Consider the following 26,534-nt stretch of genomic DNA (forward strand, 5'->3'; position numbering starts at 1 on the left):
ATATTATACTTAGTGAAGTGAATCAAAGACAAATACTATATGATATCACTTATATGGGGAATCTAAAATATGACACAAATGAACTTATCTACAAAACAGAAATAGACTCACAGACATAGAAAACAAATTTATGGTTACCAAAGGGGAGAGGGAGGGAGGGAGGGAGGGATAAATTAGGAGTATGGGATTAACAGATACAAACTACTATATATAAAATAGATAAGCAACAAGAATACTCAATATCATATAATAACCTATAGTAGAATATAATCTGAAAAAAATAACTGAATCACTTTGCTATACACTTGAAATTGACACAATATTGTAAGTCAACTCTACTTCAATTTTAAAAAAAGTGGCTGCTACGTGTATCGTGTACATGGTAGCCTCCTTCCTTTTTTCCAACAGACTCTTTTCTGCACCGCCTTCCTCATTTCTTGGTCAACCTCCTCTCTTAGAGTGGCCAGGTGGATGGTCTGTGGCTACAGGACCCTCATTTGCTCTCCGGCACCTCAGGTTCTAACTCTGCCCCGCTCCAAAGGTGGGCTGGCTTATCACACATAGAGCCTGTTGTCTTAATGCACATGCTTTAGGGTCAGACACGCGCAGGTTCTAATCCCAGTGCTGGCTGGGTGGTTTGGGGCAAAGTCGTTTGTTTAACCTCACAGAGTCTCAGAGTTCTTGTTTGTAAATGGAATCACCCGCACTCAGCTCACCTGGCAAGCGAGGATCACAGGAGATAACGGATGTGAAAGCTCGCTGTAAGCTGTAAGACGTTCTTCAAGCATGCAGGGTAATATGCAAACAACATGGGCCACTGCTATTGGTTACCGCATGTCAGGAACCGTTCTAAGGCTAAACCAGCCTTAGAGTCAACCTTCCCAACAACCCTACAAAAAAGGATTCCGATTTCACAGCTGTTTAAACTGGGGCTCAGGGAGGTTGAATCATTTGTCCGAGGTCACTCAACTAAGTCTTCAACACCCCTTAGGCAGCTGATCAGAAGCTCATGTCTGGTGTGTGGATGGGTCTGTTTCCACTGGTGTTATGGGCTGAACTGTGTTCGCTCAAATTCATGTTGAAGCCCTAACCCCATAATGTGACTGTATTTGGAGACTGGTCCTTTAAGAAGGTGATTACATTAAAATGAGGCCGTTAGGGTGGTTGTGGTTTTAACTGGTGTTGTTATAAGAACAGGAGATTAGGACACACAGCTAGACACCAGGAATGTCCGCATGTAGAAAAAAGACCATGTGAGCACACAGCAAGAAGGTGGCCGTCTGCAGCCCAAGGAGGCCTCAGGAAACATAACCTGTGACACCTTGACCTTGGACTTCTGGCCTCCAGAGCTGTAAGAAATACATTTCTGTTGCTTAAGCCCCCCAGTCTATGGTACTTTGTTATGGCAGCCTTAGCAGACTAATACAACTGGCATTCCTCAATTGCAGTGGGCCTGTCCTGCTCTGACATTAGTCAGAAGGCTCAGTAGCAAGGATCCCATGTCAGATTTCTGTTTCCCCACTCCCTCCGCATCCCAGATAGGGATGTGCTCTGGAGCTTCTCCAAAGATGCTCAGGCCAAAATGCACAAACCTTTGTCCAGTGGACCAGATGTGGGCCCCAGATGGTCTTCTGGTTGTTTCAAATTGTCTCTGAATGTCTTTAGACCAGAAGGGTTTTTCCAAACTTTTTTGACCAGTATATACAGCAAGACAGACATTTATATCATCACCCAGTAAACACATGGGATTCATAACTGAAGCAAGGGCTCCACCAAATAAGACTTATCTTACTAAGACTTACCTTTCCTAGTCCTATTTCCTATTTCTTTCCTATTTCCTATTCCATTCCGTTAAAAAAAAGTACTTGTTGAGACCCACTAAATTGATTTCACAACTCACTGATGGGTCTCAACCCACAGGTTGAAAGACTAGGTCCTAGACAGGACCTGGGCTTCCCAGTTTGGCAAAAGTCCCACTGTCTTGGCGACTTGTAACACCTTGGCCCTACCCTTGTTTGCTCTGCCTGCCCAGGTTAGGAGCAAGAAATTGAGGTATAAGCTAGAGGCGTCCAAACAGCGGCCCTGAGAGAGCAGGCGTATGGCTCCTGCAGGCATCCAACCCGGGCCTTGCCGGCCCCGTGATGGGCAGCTTTTTCTAGCTCCCAGATTCTCCTAAAAGCCACGGAGCCGAAGACCTCTCTGGATCCTCCAAAGGCTCTCAGTCTATTGCCACTGTGCTCCATGCCAAGCCCCTGGCCTCCAGAGGTTGGTGGTGGTGGTGGTGGTGGTGATGGTGATGATGATGATGATGTTAATGGCAGCCACTTGTAGAGCCAAACTTGCAAATACTCTTCTTGCACAAAGCACACATTCCACTCTCACAGTAACATTATCAGTGGGTACTGTTAGTATCCGCATTTTACAGATGAAGAAGCTGAGGTTCAGAAAGGAACTTGTTCAAAGTCGCACACCAAGTTGCGGCACTCAGATTAGCCACAGTGCTCTACTTCCTCCAGATGAAGCCCTGCAGGGAGCCCCCACCCCCAAGAAGGGCCTCCTTCTCCCTCTGATACTGCACCCCGACCCACCCCCGAGCCCCTCACCTGCAAGACTTTGCCCTGGGGACTCTCTGGAAACAGCAGCACCTGGTTATACAGCGGGTCCAGTGACTTGCGAGCGACTTTGGTCTTCTTCTTGGCAATGCAGACGCCGTTCTCTAGCAGGTAGGCTTTGATGTAGGCCGCTGGGGACAGAGGCCAGCAGGATGAGTTCTAGCCTGAACCCCACATGGTGGGTGAAGGGCGCAGCAGAGGGACCCGCTGCTGGGGATCAGAGTCCCCCCAGGGGGTCTGCAGAAGAGGCAACAGGGGCAGGTGGGGGTAGGTGGTGGGGTGCAGCCAGGGTTAGCTGGGGCCTACTCGGCCCCCTCGGGTGGTCCTACCTGCCTCCCCTTTCCTTTGCTCACCCTTTCCCTCTCTCAGTCCCTGGCTTGCCCACCCTTCCCGGGCTTATATATTCATGGTTGACCCATTCACGCAGATGTTTGCTGAGCACCCACAGTATTCCATGAGCCCTACCAGGCGCTAGGGTAGAACCATAAACAGGAAAGACAGTCCCTGGCCCCCAGGAGCTCAGCCCAGTCGGGGAGGCTGACAAGGTCAATGGACAATTTCAACTGGGTCTCCAGAAAAATCCTAAATCTCCAGTTACACAAGAGTCACTCGCTTTGGGACTGAGGGACCCCTCAGAGCTGGACCCAGTTTTCTCTCTTCTAGACCCAGACAGCCCTCAGGACATCCCCCCGACCTCCACCCCCCACCCTGCAGACGAGAGGGCAGCCTCCACACCTGGCAGTGTCTTGGAGCCGGGCTTGGCCGTCAGTCCCCGAGCCTGGATGATGTCCACTTCAAGCTGACCGTTCCGCTCCTGCAAGCCGATCTCCACATCCCCTGCAACAGGCCCCAAGAGCTGAGACTGGGAAGTGGCTTGGGAGCTCCATCAAGGACTCAGCTCCTCCTCTCCGCTGAGGGATGAGATCCCTTCCCCCTGCTCCCAGCCCCAAACAAGACCAGAACAACTCCCACACCAAGCGCCCGGGCTCTGCGGAGCGCCTGGCAGGTGTGAACTGGGCTCCAGGCTGGGTGCTCATTAGATGGAGGCAAGGCAGAGGGGAAGGAGGGAGGGACACGGGGCTTCTGGTGGGGACCCCCCCCCCAACATTTGGAACAGGTCTTGGGACACTCACCCATCGGCGTGGTGGCCAGGGTCTGGCGGCCCACAAACTGTGCTGGCCCCATGCTGCCCAGGAAGTCACTGAACTGGGCGTCCGATGCCAGGCAAACTCCCCCATAGTTAAGGCTGCAAGAAGAAAGAATGAGACAAAAGCAGACGTTCCCAGGGGCCGACTGAGGACTCTGATGACTCAGGCAATCAGCTCCAGAATGGCCCTCATTCCACAGTGATTCTGTCCACATCCATCACCCAGCCTCAGGCAGACCGCTGTCCTATCTCTGCCTCCTTTCTACTTTAATAGCCCTGAAATCTCAGCTCTGACTCCAAAATTCCAGGGCTTAGCTTCTGTGTCCTGTACCTTTCCCTGTCCTACCTCTCCTGGCCGAGCCTCAGGTTCCCCCTCCATGAAATGGGTATGGTGACACCCGCCTCTCGGGGTGGCTGTAGGACTCACGGGAGATGATGTCTGTTGATGCCTGGCTCTATGGGTGAGAGCTGCGATACTCAAGGTGTGGTCCAGACACCAGCAGCGTCACCCGGGAGCTAATTAGAAAGGGAATTGAGGCCCACTCCACTCCCCTGCTGCTGAATCAGCGACTGGCTTTTAACACAAGCCCCAGAAGACTCGTTTGCACTGGACAGTTTGAGATGCACGGCGCCAGTGGCTCAGCCTCCAAGGTTCGCACTTGCTCTTGCCACAGAGCTGCCCAATGTCCCCTCGCCTTCCTTTGGGAAAAAGACCTCAAATCTCCTCTGGGGAGCCCCTTCCCCCAAGGCATTGATTCACATGGAGCAGAGCAGACCTGGTTCCAGAGGCTGGCGTAGGCTCAGCCTAGCCAATCAAGCCGTTCCTTCCTTAGCCAGTGACTGGCTCAGGGTTGGGCGTGTGGCCCAATGCAGCTCCCAAGAATCTGCCCAGGAAGATTTCTTCGAACTGTAGGAAGTGAGAAGCTCTCTCTTCCCATCAGATTTGAGCCCGAGACGGAAAACTGGAGCCTCTGGCAGCTCTCTTGCTGCCGTCTGGAGCCCATGAAGGAAGACATCACACAGGTGGCACTGCGTGACCTCCTGGATCAAACTCTGCCTGAAGCAAGAGATATTTTGTTGTTGTTGTTGTTGTTACATAAGTCAACAACAACAATTATTATTATATTATTTTGCTGAAACCAATTTTAGTTTTTTCTTTCCCATCTCCTAGGTCTGTTGTATGTAATGAGATCAGGCACTAAGTACCATGCCTGATGTGCCCCTATTACCTCTAGGAGCAAAGCATTCTCATAGGAACCTTGCCACAAACAAAGGAGGATGGTTTTGTTTTGTTTTGTTTTGATTTTATCAGCATTATTCAGATGAGGAAGCAGGTTCAGGCCAACCTAAAGCCAGAACTCACAGGGCAGACTCAACACTTGGATACAACACTTCTAAGGCCAACCGCAGGTGACTTTCCACCTGGGCATGTTCCAAGAGTAACAGCTAACTTTTAATAAGCACGTACCGCGAGCTGGGTTTCACAGCAGCAGCCAGGGGCTTTTTGAACAGGAAGGGGAGACTGCCTTGGGCCTCAAGGGCACTGTACACTTTGTTCCCCAGCCTGAGAGCAGCTGCCACCCTGCCCCCAGCTCCCTTCTCAGGGAACCTGCTGAGCTCTCGGCCTCTGGGGTCTCTGGTTCTACTCCGAGGGTGCCCCCTTCTGCTTCCAAACCACTCTGCTAGTCTACCTTTGCCCCAGTTCTTCAGAGAGAACAATTCACTCATGGTCTCCTCTGCCTGTACCCAGCTCTTCACACCCTAGACATGCTTGTTGGTGCCTGAACCACAGCTGCCCGCCTTTACACCTCCTTGCTAATTCACAAAACCTCACAGTTGGCAAAGGATATACCTGCTGGCTCTGCAAACAGTTACAGGAAGGTGTCCTCCAAGCCAGCAGACTCCCTATTTCATAGATTGGAAGACTGAGGCCAGGAGTGAGAAAGACACCTGTCCGAGGGCTATATGATGGCAGTGCCTGCTACCATACGAGGCCACTGCCCAACTCATGTCACCCAAGACTATTTGGCCTTTATGTATAAAATTCCAAGCAAGCTGGGGAAAGAAACAAGAGAAGACTCCGTGCACAAACAACTTACCATTCTGCTGAGCAAACAAACATATTGCCCCCCAAAGAAACAACTAAAAAAGACTACTGTCTTCTTATGAGGCACAACCGGTCCTCTACCCGCCCACCTCGGGTTGTGGGAGCCCAGGGGTCATCAGAAGAGAGGAAGCACTGCTGGCTGCAGTGGCCCAGAATGGACCAGGAGAGGAGAATTTGAACTGGGGGCCAAAGGATACACAGGGTCCAGCAACAAGGGGAGAGGAAGGAAGGCCACCTCCCACATACTATCTTCCCTCTATCCTGACCAGAGTCACCAGCACAGGGTCCTGAGGTCCTCAGGATGGTGAAACCACAAGAGTAAAGGAGCCTAGTGAAGAGCAGGAGAGAGTAAGTACTTTTCTCTCGCCCAGGAGGGTGACTGAGACAAGGCAGGGGCAAGAGAGTCTAGTTCTGGAACTTGGAGAAGGTCTATGTTGCAGGTGTATACAATGTCACAGAAGACGGGAAAGGACAGAGATCCGGGAAGAAAAGAGGGAAATCAACTGTTTTAAGCTTTTGGACATTGAGGAGAAAAGGACTGTATTTAGCCACGGATGACTTATAATAGTAAAAATGGAAACAATCTAAATATCTGACAGTAGAGGAATTATAAACACGTATTGGATTTAAAAAAAAAAAAAAAAAGACGAGAATAAAGGAGCTGGCTGGGAGCAATGACCAGAAACACCTGCACTGAAGTCTGCATGAGCAAAATACAAATGTCTGTATTAAGTCATTGTCATTAAGCCATAAGTCATTGATTGAAGAGGCTTGTTACAGCAACTGGTTTGACTAATGAATGCAGTGACCCTGTCCCCTGGCCAGAGCTGATGGACACAGGGTCAGACAGCTGACCCAAGCTCAGTCAAGCAAAGACTCTCTCTGGGAAATGAAAGAGAAGCCTGGAGACCAACAGTCATGAGAACTGAGCCGTGTGAATGGCCTGTCCTTGAAAAGAGCCCCAACTACTAGCCACCCAGTCCTGTCCACCCAGTTCTTTCCTCAAGCACGTGAGATGTCCCACAATCATTCCAACAAATTCTGTTTTGATTTAAGTTATTGGCAGAGTCAATGGAAGGATAATAATTTGAGATTTTAGCCTGAGTACTTTTTCATTTTCATGATTTCCTACTACCTGCTGCCACCCTTTCCCCATTCAGGCAGGAGCCACGGTATCCTAGGTCTACTGCCTCAGGGAAGGGATGACCCTGTAGGATGCAGAGAACAAGACAGTCAGATTCTTAGCTTTTGAGTTTCAAATCTAAGAAGCAGCAGTCTTGGAAGGAGAGGTGCAAAACCCAGCCGTCCTGCCCGTGAGTAAACAAACCAACCCCAAATCCCCAGCCAGGGAGAGCAGAGGGAGTCAGGCAGGGAGGGAAGAGAACTGAGGAAGGTCTGGGTCCCCAGGCTGGGCTGGCAGTGCTAAGGGATGATGGGAAACTCCACAGAGGTTTGGGGACTCTGAAAGCAGAGGGGACTCGTGCCCATGCTTCTTATTGGGTGGAGCTGAGAAAAGGGCGTGATGCTTTGCAGAAATGTTGTCTAGTGTCTTGTCAAATGACTCTGGAGCATCTCTGAGGCTCTGTGTGTCCCTCCACACCCTGGAGAGGAGCACATGTTCCCACTGCACCTTTGAGAGGGCCGAACTAAGAAATGGCAGAGTAGTATTGGAACCCAGGCAGCCAAGCTTCCGAATCTATTATCTCTACAATCATGCAACGGTGTTAAAGAGAAAGTATGGGAAAAATAACTTAATTACCTGGGGACAGAAATGGATACCCGCTCTGCTTGCAAACCCAAAGAACCTGAATTAACAGCATGAAAGCTAAGACCTAGACCTGCTCACAGCTGGTGACCTGGCCTTTCCTCCACACCCGTTTCTTTTCCACCCCAGCCTCCTGAGGGTCTGGAATCCATTCTCTTAGGAGGGTCTGGGCTCTAAAAGCTCGAGAAATAGCGGTACCTCGTGGGATCTAAGGCACTGAAGGGGCCCAGCCCCCCAAGGCAGAGCAAGGCCTTCTGCAGCCTGAAACTGAAAGTTTCCTCCAACATCGTCACTGTCTGCCCCTCAGTTCCTGGTGGGATTCTGAGCAGACAATGGGGAACTGGTAGGCCCGGTGCCCAGCGGTGACTGTTTATAATATCTGGGTGGCGGCCTGATTTCCCATCCCAGGGTGCCTCGCCAGCTGCCAAGGAACCAGGCTGACTCCCCAGAAACCCTGAACAGGTTGCCCCATCCTCCATGGGGCTGGAGGGAGGAAGAATAAAATGGAGGTAGGTCCCTGCTGGCCAGGGGACCAACTGCATCAGAGACCCCGCTCCACCTCGGGGACTCCCCTGGAGGACGGAAGGCAGAGGATACAAAGTCAGAGCTGATCTACTCCTTGCTGGTCAAGTGCCTGCTGTGTGACCTCTGGCCAGCGGCTGGTGGCTCTGCACTTGAATCTTCTTACCTGCAAATGAGCCCACACCTACCCTAGAGACAGAAGTGCAGCCCTCCCACTGCTGGGTGCCTGTGCTGTACCAGTTTTAAATGTTTTGAAAATCTCTGCTTATAGGATCCATTCCCAAAGGGGTAGGAAAGAGTGTGCTGAATTAGTAAATGCCACAAACTTGCTGCTACTTAGACCATGCCTTATTCAGTAGGAACTCAATAGATTTTTACTGCCAGACCCTTGGGCTGTCCCCAAACTGGGAAAATATACTGGTTGAGACTGAACTCGGCATAATACAGACCTTGGGTTCCAGGGCTGTGCAACCTGAGGTAAGTTTGGTAATCTCTCTGAGCTGCATGTATAAAATGGAAATAAATTATAGTCACCTGGCTGAGCTGTTGGGGAGAGTCAACAGGATGACGCAGGCAAGGTGCTTAGCAAAGGGCCTAGCACACAGCATCTGCTGAATGAGTAAAGGATTGAGATGCCGTGGCTAGCGGGTCCCTGCTGCCTGGCCTGGGAGAGCCTCTTCTCCCTCTCTGTGGTGTTTTCTTTTTTTTTTTTTTTTTTTTGCGGTACGCGGGCCTCTCACTGCTGCGGCACCTCCCGTTGCGGAGCACAGGCTCCGGACGTGCAGGCTCAGCGGCCATGGCTCACAGGACCAGCTGCTCTGTGGCATGTGGGATCCCCCCGGACCGGGGCACGAACCTGTGTCCCCTGCATCGGCAGGCGGACTCTCAACCAGTGTGCCACCAGGGAAGCCCTCTGTGGTGCTTTCAGAGCACTTCCAATTCCTGACCTATTAGGAAGTGCAGCACCTGGATGCCTGAGACAAAGAGGCCAGGTCATCTGCGGCGGGGTGGGAGGGGGAGCAGGGTGGCTACAGCAGCTGATTCTTCCAAGGGACACATGCCACCAGGCGGAGGCAGACCTGAAACAGGATTAAAACCTCTGTTCTGCTGGCCTTTTATTTTGTGTTACTGGTGAAATGAGATTTCCTGCCTTTCAAATCCTGTTAGTTTTGTTTGTGGCGCTGAAACCCATTTGTCTTTTATTATTAACCTTTGAGCTCAGTTTGGCCTCTGGTTTTCCCGTGTTCTCAATGGTTAAAGAAATAATTGGGTTATTCGGGGGTTTTGACTTCTACTCTTTTCCAGATGGATCGCCTGTCTCAACTCATCAGAAATTAAAAGGCGGCCCAGCCCTCGTGGTGAGTATGGGTTATGTGGTTCTGAAAGGTTCACGGGCTCTCTGTCCATCCATTCACCACCTGCCCCTACATGTCCATCGTCCATCCATCCACCCTCCCACAGCCTCGCTGAGCCTGCAATACAGTCGGTTCTGCTGTAACGCAAAACATACATTCCTAAAACCACAGTGCAGTGAAAAGTCCTGCAGTCAAACACAGAGCTTATGGGGAAAACACGGTTAGGGGCACAACACCCAAAAAGTGTATCAAAAAAAAAAAAAAAGGACAGGGATATAATAAAAACGGTAGCACAGTCTTATACGTGTAAAATGGTTAAGAAACGCACAGATACTACAATAAATATGGTGCTTTACCGTGAAGACAGCCTGATGCTTGCTTTTGGAAATGAGTGTCAGCAGGTCTGCAGTGTGAGTTGCTGCAATGTGGTGACGGAGGGCTGTCTGAAACGGACGGGTGGGAAGCTGTAACACCAGGTGTGGGGGGAGGGGGGTCAGGAGGAAGCGAGGAGTATGTTTTGTGCATTCCTACATGGGTGCAGTTTCCCGAGTTCACCTCGTGTTTCTCGTGGATGAAATCACACCTGAGCAAAGGCGAAGTTTATATTGTGCTCGAATTATTCCAGAATACTTCAATCGCGTTGGAACAAATGTGCGTTTGCAAAACAAGCACTGCAGCAGCACTGACTGTATGCCAGGAGACACAGCATCACACAGTCCTGACTCCAGCTTCTCAAGTATTCGAGACATTCCCAAACCTACCCCTCCCCCCACCCCGGCCACGAGAGCGTAGCTCCTAGGCGTGAAGCCAGGGATTTGATTTATTTTTTATTGATCAAAAGCTTGCCATGAGTCAAGCACTGATAGTACTAAGTTATCTGTATTAACTCATTTAAACCTCATTTAACAATGCTGTGCAAGCTAGGTACTTATTATTAATACCCACTTTCCAGAAGGGGAAACCAAGGCACAGAAAAGTTAAGTAACCCGACCAAGATCATGTTGCTGCTAAGTGGCAGACCTGGGATTTGAACCTGGGAGTCTGGTTCCTGGGTTCATCTACTCTATCTCTCTGCTACACTGTCTCTGTGTCCCGAGGGGACCTTAGCCTTGCCCAGGGCAGAGCACAGGGATCTGCAGTCCACGCTTTGGGGTCAGGCAGGCCTGGATTTGAATCCTGATTCCCCCCACTCACTGGTTGTACAGACACGTCCTTCACCACTCAGAGCCTGGGTTTCCTTTTCGGGGAAGTAGGAATGAACAGTGGTAGGCCACCCTTGGTGCTGCTGTAAGTATTAAATGAGATGAACGCCTTAGAACAGGCTTTGGTGCAGTCAAGTGCTCAACAAATCCTGATGCTTATAAAACAGAAGCAACCAAACCCCCATCTCCTAGCCCACGCCCACACCTGTCCTGCCTGTCCTTCAGGCACGATGACTGCTAAGTAGCCGAGGTGGGAAAAGGAAAGGGGGTTCTGACCACCCACCCATCCTCCTGGGCCTTCGGTGATGACTGAAACAGCCTTGACAGGAAGCCACCCTGAGGCTGGGTGCAGTGGCCCTGCCATCGGCTCACACTCTGCTCTCCAGAGCTGTGGGCACCGTGACCCAGACACCCGGGGAGCAGGATGCTGATGACCCAGACACCACAGGACAACAAGGGGCAGAGGGAAGGAGGAGGAGGGGCGCCAGCAGCCAGCCTGGACAGCTTCGGGTTTATGGGGAGGATGCTGAGACCCTGGGTCTGTGGTGAAGGAGGCTGGGGAGGGGCGGGAAGGAGAGGCAAATGTGTGTATGTACTTCTGTACGTAGTCTCCACCTATTACTCATCCAAATTTGTGGGGCATCTCCTGTGGGCCAGGCCCTGTGCTGAGCAGGCACCACACTCAGTGTCTAGTAGGACAGACGAGACACACACGTGAGAAGTAAGACAGACTGCTGGGTGCTATGGTGGGGGAAGAATAGGCTGTGGAAGCTGCCGATGCAGCCAGAGGAATGGCAGACCTGTGCCGTTCCACTTCCCCTGCCCACTCCCAGGACAGACATTGCCAATCAACCTCAACACTCCTGCCAAGCCCGGACCGCACTTCAGAATCCTCCTCAACACAGCGCTCCAGGGAGCCACTATCGATTAGCTGAAGTTGGCACACGAAATATAGCTTATGTTCTTAGCTGAGATCTGGAGGAAGAATGAGTCAGAGGGCAAAGAGGGAGCAGGGATAGGAAAGGGAGTGCCAGGTAGAGGGAGCAATGTATGCAAAGATCTGGAGGTGAGACGGAGGGAAGTGTAAGAGGTTCAGTGGTGGAGCAGGGGGCACACAGCTGCGGACTGGGGGAAGCTGGCAGAATCCAGAGGAAGTAAGTGCTGAGTGACAAACTGTGCAGTTTAGACCAAAAAGGAGACTTGCAGGTAACCAGGCAAGAGTGATGAGTGGCCTCCCGGCTGGGGGAGGGGAGGGGAGGGGAGTGGATGGAGTCAAAGACGATTAGGAGTGAAATAGTACAGCCCAATCATGGACTGGATACGGAGTGCGAAAGAGCAGGAGGTGTCTGCGAGAGTCGTCTGGTTCGGGCAGCTGGGAGATGGTGGCGCTGTGCACTCAGAAAGCACAGCAGACGCTGCTGCTGTCCCCCACGTGCCCTGACCCTCACCATGTCAGTGTTCAGCGACTTCTAACTGCTGGCACCCTCATTCCTCTGGCTATGTTTCTCTGGCCCCTAAGAAATTTCTCTGGTCTCCAGAGCCCTCACTGCCACAGGAAGGGCAGGAGAGTTAAACGTGAACATCCATCAACCAGTAACCAATGAGAGTGGGAGTATAAATACTCCAGCTCCCTGGCCTCCCAGGAAATGACTCTCAGGCACCTGTTCCACACAGACTCCTAGAGTCCCCATCAGGATTAAGCTCCGGATGCCCACAGTGGCAGCTGGCTTCTCAACACACGTTACTGGATGCCTCCCCTGCCCTCTCTCTCTCATGGGCCCCCCCCACCATGGTTTTCCAGAATCACCTTCCAAGTAAACTGCTTGCACTCAAATCCATGTCTTGGGTCTGGTTCTGGGGAACCCAAACTGAAACAGATGGTCACCAGGGAGTATCTCAGGATTGATGAGGGGTCTGGGGAGGTACTGTTCTCATCGTCCGTTCTCAGGGGGCTTGAATCCTTGCCCTTTATCTAGGGGAGATGCGCCTGCTTGGGGCAGGGGTGGGAGTGGGAGCTTGGATGGTTGCCCAAACCATAACTGTTCCCTTCCATCCTTAACATACAGAACCAAATTTTCAATCAGGCAGAAAGGGGCACTGGAAGAGAAAACCCTTCCCCAGTGCCAGGGGATAAACCAGGATCGGTCCACCATGCTGAGGCCTGCGGAGGGGAAAGACAGACTCGTTGAGCCACCAAACCATCCTGGAAGCATCCACCTCCAGAAATCTTGACAGACGCAGCCATGAAAGGAGGGAAAGAGTCGAGTAGAATGGGTAAGGGCAGACTTCAAATGCTAGATTTGAATCCCCAAAATTGAAGTCACTTACTGGCTGTGTGACCTTGGGCAAATTAATTAACCTCTTTTGGCTTTCATTTCCTCATCTGTAACATGAGGATATTAACAGTTCCAGGGTTATCAGGTTATTGGGAGAATTAAATGAGTCAATACGTGTAAAACGCTTAGCGCAGTGCCCACACGTAGCAAGTGCTCTGTATAGTGTTAGCGCTAGAACATTACTACCATTAAGCCAGAGCTTCTCAACCTTAACCCACAAACCACCTGGGGATCTTGTTAGAAGCCTGAGATGAAGCCAAAGCAATCTTGGAAAAAAAGAAAACAGAGTTGGAGGAATCAGGCTCCCTGACCTCAGACTATACTACAAAGCTACAATAATCAAGGCTACATGGTACTGGCACAAAAACAGAAATATAGATCAATGGAACAGGATAGAATGCCCAGAGGTAAACCCACGCACCTGTGGTCAACTAATCTAGGACAAAGGAGGCACGGATATACAATGGAGAAAAGACAGTCTCTTCAATAAGTGATGGTGGGAAAACTGGACAGCTACATGTAAAAGAATGAAATTAGAACACTCCCTAACACCATACACAAAAATAAACTCAAAATGGATTAGAGACCTAAATGTAAGACTGGACACTATAAAACTCTTAGAGGAAAACATAGGAAAAACACTCTTCGACATAAATCACAGCAAAATCTTTTATGACCCACCTCCTAGAGTAATGGAAATAAAAACAAAAATATACAAATGGGACCTAATGAAACTTAAAAGCTTTTGCACAGCAAAGGAAACCATAAACAAGACAAAAAGACAACCCTCAGAATGGGAGAAAACATTTGCAAACGAATCAATGGACAAAGGATTAATCTCCAAAATATATAAACAGCTCATGCAGCTCAATATCAAAAAAACAAACAACCCAATCAAAAAATGGGTGGAAGACCTAAATAGACATTTCTCAAAAAAAGAAACACAGATGGCCAAGAGGCACATGAAAAGCTGCTCAACATCACTAATTATTAGAGAAATGCAAATCAAAACTTCAATGAGGTATCACATCACACCGGTTAGCATGGGCATCATCAGAAAATCTACAAACCATAAATGCTGGAGAGGGTGTGGAGAAAAGGGAACCCTCTTGCACTGTTGGTGGGAATGTAAATTGATATAGCCACTATGGAGAACAGTATGGAGGTTCCTTAAAAAACTAAAAATAGAACTACCATACCACCCAGCCATCCCACTACTGGGCATATACCCTGAGAAAACCATAATTCAAAAAGACACATGCACCCCCATGTTCACTGCAGCACTATTTACAATAGCAAGGTCATGGAAGCAACCTAAATGCCCATTGAAAGACAACTGGATAAAGAAGATGTGGTACATGTATACAATGCAATATTACTCAGCCATAAAAAGGAACAAAATTGGGTCATTTGTAGTGACATGGATGGACCTAGAGACTGTCATAAGGAGTGAAGTCAGTCAGAAAGAGAAAAATAAATATCGTATATTAAGGCATATATGAGGAATCTAGAAAAATAGTACAGATGAACCTGTTTTCAAGGTAGAAATAGAGACACAGATGTAGGGAACAAACATATGGACACCAAGAGGGGAAAGTGGGGCGGGGGATGAACTGGGAGATTGGGATTGATATATATATATATATATATATATATATATATATATATATATATATATATACACACTAATGTGTATAAAATAGATAACTAGTAAGAACCTGCTGTACAGCACAGGGAACTCCGCTTCGCTGTACAGTAGAAACTAACACAACACTGTAAAACAACTATATCCCAATTGAAAAAAAAAATCTTTTGAAACTTGTTTAAAAATAAATAAATAAAAATACTACCTTGCTAAATAGCAGAAGAAAAAAAAAAGAAACCTGAGATGATGCATTTCTTTTTATTCTTTTTATTGGCCATGCCACGTGGCATGCAGGATCTTAGCTCCCCGACCAGGGATCGAACCTGTACCCCCTGCAGTGGAAGGGTGGATTCTTAACCACTGGACTGTCAGGGAAGTCCCAAGAGATGCTGCATTTCTAACAAGCTCCCGGGGGATGCTGCTGGGCCGTGGACCACACTTTGAATAGCAAGGGCTAAAGCCACTGTAACTGGTATCGTGTAGCCTGGAGCCCAAGCACTGTCAATGGCAGAATGGCCCAACCCTTGCAGGGAGCCCTTGTTCCCCAGCCCTGAGACCTGGCTGCATGCAGCATTTCCAAAGTTCTCTGTGCCTGCCCTTTGCATCTCTCACCACACTGCTAGTTGCGTGGTCAGTGGAAGGCAGGGTCTCCGAGATGCCCGGCCCAATTGTCTGGCACATTGTAGGTACTAAATGAAAGCCCCTGTGCCCACTTGCAGGAGTAAACACACCCGGCAGCACCAGGGGCTGCAGGCTGGCAGGGGCTCCTCAAACATGCCGGCTCCCTATAAGCCTCAGCTGGGCTGGCAGGAGCCCAGGGGGAGGATAGTCACACCCCCTCCTGTTTCAGAGCCTGGCATCTGGGTCCTGCCAGTGCCCAAAATACCTCCAGAACAAAGAGGAGGCTGACCACAGCTCAATGTCCCCACCTGTCCCTTCGACTTCCTTTCCTCACCCAGGTGTTGGAGGAAGGGGGTAGCACCTGGTTGGGCTCCACCAAGACGCAGCCCCTCTTGCGAGGGCAAGACTCTCCCGTCTCCTGGACAAATCACCCTCCAAACCACCTGATCCTTCCTCAACTGTCTCAAGACACCCACCGCAAACCTTTTAATAACCATAATCATCACAGCCAAAATTTATCCCGTGCTTATCCTGTGCTAAGCACATTCTAGACACAATTATAATGGGGGTGGCTCACTCTGTCTACTAGGATGCAACTGGCCACAAGGAGCAAAATACTCAACTTACAGTGGCTGAATCAACAAACAACAATAACAACAGCTAATAATAATAATGCTTGCTATGTAACAGCCACTGTTCTAAGTGTTTTACATATATTAACTCATTGAATCCTCACAACAACTCTATTAGTGGTCTGTACTATTATGGACCCCTTTCTATAGATGAAGAAACTGGGACCAGAGAGGTAAAGTAACTTCCGTAAAGCTACACAGCTCTTAAGAAGCAGAAATGAGGCTAAAACCAGGGTTGTCCGACTCCAGAGTCCTGGCTTTGAACACATCTGTAACATAGCATACTCTCTGGTCCCTTAAATCACATGACAGCAAATGACAACAGGAGGCACCTCCCAAGCACCTGTCATGTGCAGGCATCATCTCATTTCTTCTCCACGACACCCTCCTATGCTGCTCCCCTCGGACAGGTCATGTGGTCTCTCCGAGCCTTCAGCTCCTCTTCTGTAAAATGGGAATATGGGTTTGACCCCCTGCTCTTTTTCATTGCACCATGTTGCCGCCCCCGTGACCCGGTCTTCTGACCTGTCTGCGAGGCCAACAAATGAGATGTTTATCCGCCTCCCTAAAGCTTAGAGGACTACAGACATGCCCAAGGCCATTCAGGGGGTCAGTGGCCAACCCAGGACTGGTACCCAGATCTCCTGACCCCCTGAAACTCAGCAGGGACCTACTGCTACCCAGATTCCTAGAATATCCTCCTCCAAGTTTTGCTGCCTTGCCAAGTTTCTTAGGTTAAAGAAAACATTTGTTCCCTTCTTCTTCGTCCTCCTTCTCTCCCTCTCCCTCCCGCCTGTCCTCCTTCTCTTCTCGCCCTCTGGAAAGTCTCCCTAGGAGGTGGGTGGACCGGCAGAATCTGCCAAGGCAAGGCCATTCAGAGACCGGAGACGCCCCGTTTAGGAGGGGCTGAGGGGGAGAAGGCTTTCAGGCGGCAGAGCCCCTAGCTGCGAGGCAGGGCCAGAAGCAGGACGGGAGCAGAAGGTGGCAGCTGAGCCCCAGTCCCACCTCCCAGCGGCCTGGCTGGGTGTCTGGCCTTGGACAAGCCACTCAGCCAGGACTGTCCAATGGAACTTCCTATGATGACGGAAATGGTCGACGTCTGCACAGTCCCATACAGTTGGTGCTGGACACATGCTGCTACTGAGCACTTGAAATGTGGCGAATGCAACGGAGGAAAAGAATATTTAATCTTAATTCATTTACATTTAAATAGCCATATTCGTCCAGGGTCTATCATACTGGACAGCAGGGCACTTAACTTTTCCAAGCCCCAGTCTCCTCTTGTGCTTGACAAGGATGGTGATACCCCTGTCCTCCTTGGCCAAGGATGGCTGAGACAATGAAGCGATGGGGTGCTGTGGTACAAGCCCCGGCTGAGAGTCGGGACTCCTGGGTTCCAGACCTATTGACGTGCTGTGTGATCCAGGCCAAGCCCCACAACCTCTCTGAGTGCCCTGGTCATCTGTACAATTAAGAAGTCACTTTGGATCAAAGTTTCCTTGCCAGGGATGGGGTTTGGGAGAATGTAGGAACCCACTCCAGTTACACCAAGTGTGTCTGTACGACTGTGCGTGTGAGAATGCGTGTCTGTGGGCGCTTCCCTGGTGGCCCAGTGGTTGAGAATCCGCCTTCCTATGCGGGAGATGCAGGTTTGATCACTGGTCAGGGAACTAAGATCCCACATGCCTCAGGGGAACTAAACCCGCGCACCACAACTACTGAGCCCGAGCACCTCAACTAGAGAGCCCACGTGCCGCAAACTACAGAGTTCACGTGCAGCAGCAAAAGGCCCCGCACGCCGCGACGAAGATCCGCGTGCCACAACTAAGACCTGATGCAGCCAAAAAAATAAGTAAACGAAATTTTAAAAATTTTTTTAAAAAATGAGTGTTTGTTTGTGTTCGGGTGCGTATGTGTATATTTACCAGGGGAAAGCAGGCTCAAAGCTTTCCCAAAATTCTCAGAGGGGTCCATGACTGTTCCAACAATGAGAACCCCAGTCTAGACTGGTGTTCTCCCAGGGAGCCTTTAAAAATGGAATTCCCAGGCTCCACTGTCAAGGAGTGTGATTCAGCAGCTTGGACTTGGGGCCCTGAGATCTGTATTTGTAGCAAGTTCCCAGCGATTCTGATGTACAGCTGGGGGAGAGAAACACAGGCAAGGAGCCAGTTGGACCTAATGTTTTATGACTTGATGTGTGTGAAACTCCTCATCAAGCAGTAGTACACATTTTTAAAAACCAATTGGGATTTCAGGAACTAAGAGAGTAAAGAGGAAATAACAACGATCCTAACAAGACCCCTTCCAACCCCCTTCTTCATTTACTGACACTGCTTTGCCAGCCACGGTGCCGTGTGCTTTATAAATATTAACCCATCTAATCCTCATAACACCCACTATGAGGCTGGTAGTACTGTCCCCGTTTTACAGACGAGGAAACTGAGGCACAGAGAGGTGACCTGCCCAGGATCACACAGCCAGTAAGCGGTGGAGCCAGGACTGAGATCTAGACAGTTGGGTACCAGACTCCATGCTCCATCGCACTCCCTCAGAGCATCCTTGCTTCACCACCTCCTTCTGAGGATGAGGATGACCCAGGAGCCCTGAGTGAGCACCCCTCCCAGCCTGAGGCTGACCCAGGGATCCTGGAGGATGCTGCTCTGTCCCTCCCGCCCCACCCCACGCCCAAGACAACCGCGGGCCCCACACTCACTTGCCCTCAGAGCCGTAGCTGTTCATGCTGTCCTCGATGGACTCGTGGCTGGCCTGGCGCAGCGTCCTGCTGGGCATCTCCACCGCCAGGCCCGTCTCCGTGCTCCTCTGGATGGCCCCCTTCAACCTCCGGCTGTCCCCTTCTGGGCAGAGTGGCCAAGAGAGATGGGGGGAGAGACATGGGGTGGCAGGGGACAGAGAGACCAGTCCTCTGGTTAGTGTTTCAAAGGCTGGTGGCGGCCCAGCTTCGGCCTCTACCATCCCCATCCCCAGTCCCTCAACCTCCTCCCACCACCGGCCTCACCTGCACCCACCCTCCCTGCCCTTTACACCCACCCAACAAACAGAAATCACATGAGTTCTCTTAGCTGGCAGATTCATTTACATGTACTTTTTTTTTAAATTGAAGTATAATTGATTTAAAATACTGTGTTAGTTTCAGGTGTACAGCAAAGTGATTCAGTTTTTTTTTTTCAGATTATATTCCACTATAGATTGTTACAAGACACTGAATATAATTCCCTGTGCTCTACAGTAAATCTTTGTTGCTTATCTATTTTATGTACTGTAGCTTGTATCTATCTGTTAGTCCTATCCTCCTGATTTGTCTCTCCCTCCCTCCCTCTCCAATTTGGTAACCATAAGTCTATGTCTGTGAATCTGTTTCTGTTTTGTATGTAGATTCATTTATATTATTTCTAGATTCCACGTATAAGTGATACCATATAGTATTTGTCTTTCTGTCTGACTTACTTAAGTATAACATTCTCTAGGTCCATCCAACATGTACTGTTTCTTGAATTCATTTCTTCCCTGCAACCTTCTCCAGATCATTTCCCTCCTCCTCTTCAGCTCCTAGTTACCGAGCACCTACTATGTGGCATATTCTCTGCCAAGTGCTTTTCATGGATTTAGACCAGGGTTTCTCCACCTCAGCACAACTGGCCATGTGGATGCATTGTTGCTTAGCTGTCAGGCACTGTCCTGTGCACTGTAGAAGGTCCAACAGTATCCCTGGCCTCTACCCACTAGATGCTAGTAGCACCCTCCCTCCAGTTCAGTCATGGCAGTCAAAAATGTCTCCAGGCTTCGCTGGTGGCGCAGTGGTTGAGAGTCCGCCTGCCAATGCAGGGGACACGGGTTCGTGCCCCGGTGCGGGAAGATCCCACATGCCGCGGAGCGGCTGGGCCCGTGAGCCATGGCCGCTGAGCCTGTGCGTCCGGTGCCTGTGCTCCGCACGGGAGAGGCCACAACAGTGAGAGGCCCACGTACTGAAATTTAAAAAAAAAAAAAAAGTCTCCAGACACTGCCAAATATCCTCTGGATGGGAGGGGGGGCAAAAATCACCCCTGACTGAGGACCACCGATTTAGACCACTGGCACCCTGCCCAGGTTTAAACCCCGGATCTCTTTCTACTGGCTGTAAGACCTTGGGCAAATTACTAGTCTCCCTGTGCCTCCACTTCCTCGACTGTAAAATGGGAGAGCAGGGTTATTATGAGGACGGCCCTCTGCCCTTCTATTCCCTCTCCCGTCAGCAGCTCACACCTTCGCTTCCACTTCCACTCTGTGATCAGACGTTATCTTATCCAAGCTCTCCTTTATCATCTCCGGGCCCCTCCCACCCCAGGCCCTTCTCCACCCAGCGCCCTGCTTTGGCTTTCTTCCTGACACTTACCACCCCTGACATGTTCTGCACTACTGGTCTATTGACTAGCTTCCTCCACGCAGAAGGTAAACTCCGTGAGGACAATGCATTTCATTGTGTGGCGTGTTGAAGCCCCAGGGCTGAGAACACAGTCCAGCCATTGTAGGTGCTTAATTACTAACTGCTGGATGAATGGGTGTCTGCCCTGAGACTGGTCTTAATCCACAGCCCCCCAGGAAGCCGCGGCTCCTGCTCACGTGGGATTAAGGCACGAGGGCAAGGGACTGGCCTGCGCATAGAGCCGGAAGGCGGGGCTGGGGACGCTGGCACCGTTTGACCCTGGGGCGGCCTCTTGGCTCTGTGCTCCACATCCTTGAGATCACAGCAAGCTCTCCGTCTCCCACCGCCCTGGAGGGGCTGTGGGTTTGCTAGAGGTGGAGGCAGATCCTTAGTGGGACCTTCCCCATCTCCCCACAGAGTCCAGGATGAGCTGACAGACCCCAGGGCCTTCACCAGAGCTCACTGACTGACCCATCAGGGGACAGCAGTGCCACCCAAACCCCGCGATCCTACTCAGCAAGAAGATGGGGGCGGGGCCTGTGTGCCAGGAAACAGGGCGAGGCCAGGACACCTCCTACTGGTCTTCTCCTGGCTTCCCTCCTCCCAACTCAACGACGGTGTCCTCTTCCTCCCTGACTTGCCGGCAGACAGACAGACACGTGCACACACATGCAGAGGTACAGGTGCTCTGTGTGTGCTTCTCAGAGTGTGTGCCCACATGTTTCTCTCCTACATATATCTGCGTAATTCAGACACAGATGTCCACATACTCAGAAAATCACACACACACACACACACACACAGGAAAATGTGAAGACACAGTATGTTAATGTATGTCTAAGTGTCTATATTTGTGTGTTGCCATGGGTCTCCACACAGCTGTCATTCTGTGCTTCTGAGGCTAAATGGGCATGTGTGTCTGGGCATGTGCCAGCCACATGCAGACACGTGGCCGTAAGAAGTGTACACCAACCCACTCAAGAACGCACACAGAGAAACCGACACAGCGCGCGTGTATGTGTGTGTATATGTGTGTGTCACCCTGGGTTATTTGTGAACACGTGGGGGAATGTGTGTGTCCCTGTGTCTGTTTCCCGTCATTCCACACTTCGTTCTTACCCTACTTTGTATCTGAAGTCCCCCTCCCAACATTACTGTTTCTCTGTGTACAGCAGGGTCAGAGGCACAGAAAGACTCAGAGACACACACATGCTCACTCAGAAACACAGACTCACAGGCACAGAGAGACATCCCTCCAACACACACACACACACACACACAAGCACAGTCACCTCCAAGGACAACCCCCTCCTTACAGTGGGGATACAGACCCACAACCCGGTTACCCCGTAGGCAGGCTGCAGATACCTGGCCTGGGGTCTTCACTTCCCCACTGAGCCCTGTTCTGGAGCCCCACACTGGCTCATCCTCACTCAGCAAGGTCTGACACATTTCTCCAGGAAGAGGGCGGACCAAAGCATGACAAACAACTCAGTCCCTAAGGGGCCTGGGCTGGGGGAGGTTTGGAGAAGTATGGTTCACGTCTGTGTAGCACTCGACAGCCCCAAAGCATTTCACATCCAGTACCCGCCGTGGGCCTCAGAACAGCCCTAGCTCAGCACACAGGTAAGCCTGGCTTTGCAATCAGGTGGCCCAGGCAGAGTCCCAGCTCTGCAGCCGTAGCTGTGGGACCTCGGGCAAGTCAGGTGGCACCGTGACATGCCACCTTCCCCGCCTCGGGAGTCCCCAATCTGGAGACCACTGTTGTACCCAACCATACCACACAGTGCCACCACCTAACCTTGTCCATCCAACCCTTCCTTTTGTCATCTCTTGCTGACTCGGTCATGGTCCAATTCTTCACTTTGTCATCTCTTGCTGACTCAGTGATGTCCCCAGAGTGACTGTCCCAATGCTTTCCCACTCCCCATCTCATAATCCCATCCATCCTAACAAGTGACCTTTCTCCCACTTGGCTGAAAAGATGTCTCTTGGACTTACTCTTTCTTGCTTCCATCTTTCACCATCCTGAGACCTTTCCACCTGCCCCTTGACCCTCCCTCCCTCTCTGAGAGGAAGGAGCGATCCTTGACCTGGCCCACCCTGATCTGCCCTCTGTCCTCCCCATCCCACCTTCTCCCACCGTCACTGGGACCTCCTCCCACCATTTGTCCTCCCTGGGCCTTGAATCTACCACCTCTCCATCTTCTGGCTCCTTCCACCCCTCCTGCAAGCCTGCGCAAGGCTTCACTTCCTTCCCCACTCCCTTCAATAAACACACTCCTTCAGAGAACAGCCTCTGGCCACCATATGCCCAACCGCAGGACTGACTACACCAGTCTCCAATAGTGGCTCGTGACCACGCAAAAGGGCCTTATCTCGGCTTCCAACCCCAGAGTATGGCCCTTCTGCTTACTCAACAAGCATCTACTGAGTGCCTTCATGTCTGGTGGGGAGCTCTCCTGAAGATGTTAAACACACTCCCAAGTGCTGGTCTCCACTGACCATACACACATGGATGGGAGACCCTGCTTCGGTCCATAGGAGCCCAGAAATAGGTCCTGGTGGGACCCACTGCACTGGACAAAGTTGATGCTCCGCCCACATCCCCACACATCTCCCTTCTTCCCACTTTCATGAGGTCCCACCACACTGGCTTCTGAAAGCCACAACAAGCCAACTTTTTTAGGGTCTGTTTTTAGATCTTCCTTTGGGCTACTGAGCCCACTTTGTCCCCACACAGGCAGAGGCAGAAGTGCCTGGGAATTTGTGGCCCCCAAGCCCCTTAATCAAAGCCTAAATAGAACAAGAGAATGAACGCTCGGGTCCTTTGCCTCAGGTCAGACCAACTCTGGGGCATAACCCAGGCTCACGAGGAAGCCTGCAGGAGGGGCTGAAGCCGCCCTCTGTGGGATCTGCCCAACAGCACATCCCTGCTTGTTTCCTGGGTGCCCAGCCTCCTTGGGAAGCACTTCCTTTGTACGTCACCTGCACACGAATCTCATCTCTGGGCCCTTTTGGGGAAACTTGACCTAAGACACCTGGCTTAGCTGGCATCCTAAGGAAGTCAAGGTTCAAAAAAAGCTGCACAGGTGGGTTCCAGCATCACAGTGAAAATACCATTCCCTCCAGGAAGTGTGGTGATAACAAGATCAGCTGCACAACAGTGCAGGCATGGAAGGGGCCCCCTTTCTGAAGGGATAGTTAAGGATCAAGCAAGAGGCTCCTTTGTCCGTGGTTATCCTAAGGCTCCATTGGGGAGGCCTGGAGTTTGAGTCCTGTAAACTTTGGGTACCAATTGTGAGACTGCCCTCAAGGCTGGCCACTGTGATGTACAAGTAAATGGAGTGTGGATGACCTACTTTTGGCTACCCACTCCCACTTGCTGTACCCTGTGGGTTCTAAGTCCCTCCTCTCAACCTGTGCTGACAGAGAGAGAGAGAGAGAGAGAGAGAGAGAGAGAGAGAGAGAGAGAGAGGGAGAGTGTGTGTGTGGCAGGGGGTGGGTAGGCATCAGGCAAAAGGTGTGTGGACAACTGGAGTCCCACCAAAACACAGCAACAACTTGGGGTACCAACACCTGTGTGTGCCAAGCACACACCTGATGCGGAGTACAGCAGAGGGAGGAAGAGTGGGGTGATCCCTCCTCCATGGAGCTCACAGTTCAGAGGCGGAGGCAGACATTAAACAGATGATCACACTGATTAATCACACGTGTGTTAAGGGCTTTGAGGAGTAAGTAAAAGATGTGATGACAGCACCCACTGGCGGCCCAGTGGGAGGGACACTAATGTAGGCTACTGACTACTTCGTCCTTTGAATGACAGTCACTTCAGATCCCTCCCTTGGCCTCTGTGATAGTGAATTCTGGTAGATCCCCTCCCATCTACTGACCACAGCCGCCATCCCTACACATGGAGCCCTCGCTCTCCAGTCCTTCGGTTCTTCCTCTCTAGAGCCTTCCCATCGCTGATTTCATTCCCCTCCCACAACATGAGGACCACCCTAAGCAAAGGAATCCTATACCTCAATCTATAGCCCTTAACTCTGTCAAGACCCAATACTTCCTACTGCACTCTGGACGTTGCTACCTGGATGAGGAGCTGGCCAAAACTAAATCCGTCCCACTTTCCCCAGTCAAATCCTCTTGACTTACGTTCCCACTTTTCCCAGTCACAGACTCAGAACCCCCGAGGACCTCTCTGACCTTTCCCCCTTTCTCATTAGATGCCAGGTCGTATAAAGTCTTTGCCCTTAACATCTCTTATCTCTCTCCCTTTCTGTCCATTTTCACAGCCAACTACCCCAAGTCTAAACTATTTTAATAGCCTCCTAACTGGTCTCCCTGCTTCCAACCCACCCACTCAGCAAGTCATTAACAGATTAACTATCTTAAAATACCACTTCAGACCAAGATATTCCCTTCCTAGTAATTTATAAATTCACAAATAGTCAGAAAAGCACACCAAGCTATGCACGGAGAGGTTCCCCACAGCACCATTTACACCAATGAAATGCTGACATTAACTGTCTGTCAACAGGAGATGGGCTTACTAAGTGACACATCCCCAGAATAAGATACTGTGCAAGTGTTAAAACGAATCATCTAGACCTACAACTACAGTGATATAAAAGATGGCTTCAACATACTGTGAAGTTAAAAAAGCATGTTGCAGGACACCATGTAAAGCACAAGACCATTTTTGTAAAGCTATAGATAACGTAGCTTTCTCTTTCTCTTCATGCATAGACATAGAAAAATCTGGGAGGATATTACCGAAACCATTAATGGGGAATAACTGTAGGGGGAAAGACTGCTAGAGGGTGTGTGTGGAAGATTATTTTTGTAACTTTAAGTATAAGATATATACAGAAATGTGCACAACCTTTAGTGTACAGCTTGACGGATTTTCACAAGGTAAACACACCCATGTAACCAGCAGCCAGATGAAGAAACGGCATTACCAGGGTCCCCAAAGCCCACTCGTGCCCAGTCTTCCAGGCTCTATCTTGCTCCACAAGGGTAGCCACTATCCTGATCTCAAACATCAAATATTTTGCCTGTTTTTAAACTTTATATACAGAGCGTGGCCTTTGGCGGTGGCGGGGTGCTGGCTTCTTCTGCTCAGTGTCATGTTGACTGTATGAGATGCGTCCATATTGCTGTGTGTAGCTGCAGACTGCCTATTATCACTGCTATAAAGTATTCCACTGTAGGAATAGGCTGTTCCACAATCTACTTACCCACTGTACTGTTGACGGGCATTTCATTTTTTTTCCAGGTTGGGGCTATTAGGAATAATGCTGCTTTAGTGCATGGGCTTTGGTGAACATTTGTGCCTGTGTCTCTCGGAGGTATACCTAAGGGCGGAAATATACCTAACGGCTGGGTCATAGGGCAGGCATCTGTTCAGCTTTAGCAGATGCTACCAAATGATTTTCCGGAGTAGTTGTACCAATTTACACTCCAATCAGCCCATTGGGGAGATTTTATTTCTCTTTTGTAGGCTGCTGTGTCTTCTGAGTATTTTATAGCTAAATGTATTAATTCTAGAACGTAAATGAAGGTAAAATATAAATTTATAAATAAATCATGACTTCATGCCATGATCCTACTTAAAACCTTAGAATAGCTCTCCACTGCCCATCCAATGAGCTACCCGCTTCACGCTCAGGCATTCACGACTCTCCATTATCTGATTCCCTCCCCATCTGCTCCTGATTCCCCTCTCAGTCTCCGCACTCCAGCCCAGCCAGGCACCTCTTTGCTCCATGTACATCCTCAGTAACTGCCTCATCCCCATTTTCTCTCCTTTACTTTCCTGCCTTCCTAACCTTCCCTATCAAAATTCTGAGCATACTCCAGAGTTAAGTTTTAAATAACAGTTTATCAGAAACTCGCCAAACTCTTAGGGCTGTTATGAGGATTAAATATAATAAGGTAATGGAATAATATAATGACATTTAATCCTCAGGACATCCTAGGTGGGCTGTGGCACACAGTAAGCGCTCAATAAGGTGGCTATTATTAACAATATTACCACTGTGCCAGATGCTATGCCAAGTGTTTTACATAGGCATCTTCTCATTTTAATTCTCACAATAAGTTGTGAGACAGTTACTACCCCATTTTATAAGGTAAGAAAATGAGGATAAAGAAGGTTTAAGTAA

The 26,534-nt window shown here is 50.0% G+C and overlaps 1 protein-coding gene across 2 annotated transcripts in view; it reads right to left on the minus strand.

Moving 5' to 3' along the window:
• Positions 1-26,534, minus strand: part of RIMS4 (regulating synaptic membrane exocytosis 4) — a 63,201-nt gene that overhangs the window by 3,437 nt on the left and 33,230 nt on the right. The window contains exons 2-5 of one of the 2 annotated variants that reach the window (XM_067708235.1): positions 18,658-18,799; positions 3,746-3,858; positions 3,348-3,449; positions 2,604-2,743 (exon numbers count right to left, since the gene is read on the minus strand). In XM_067708235.1, the coding sequence (XP_067564336.1) occupies positions 2,604-2,743; positions 3,348-3,449; positions 3,746-3,858; positions 18,658-18,799 (497 nt within the window). The remainder of the gene's footprint in view (positions 1-2,603; positions 2,744-3,347; positions 3,450-3,745; positions 3,859-18,657; positions 18,800-26,534) is intronic. The other variant, XM_067708236.1, reaches the window with a different exon arrangement.

This window comes from Pseudorca crassidens, chromosome 15, assembly GCF_039906515.1.
Source record: "Pseudorca crassidens isolate mPseCra1 chromosome 15, mPseCra1.hap1, whole genome shotgun sequence".
Classification (NCBI taxonomy): Eukaryota; Metazoa; Chordata; class Mammalia; order Artiodactyla; family Delphinidae; genus Pseudorca; species Pseudorca crassidens.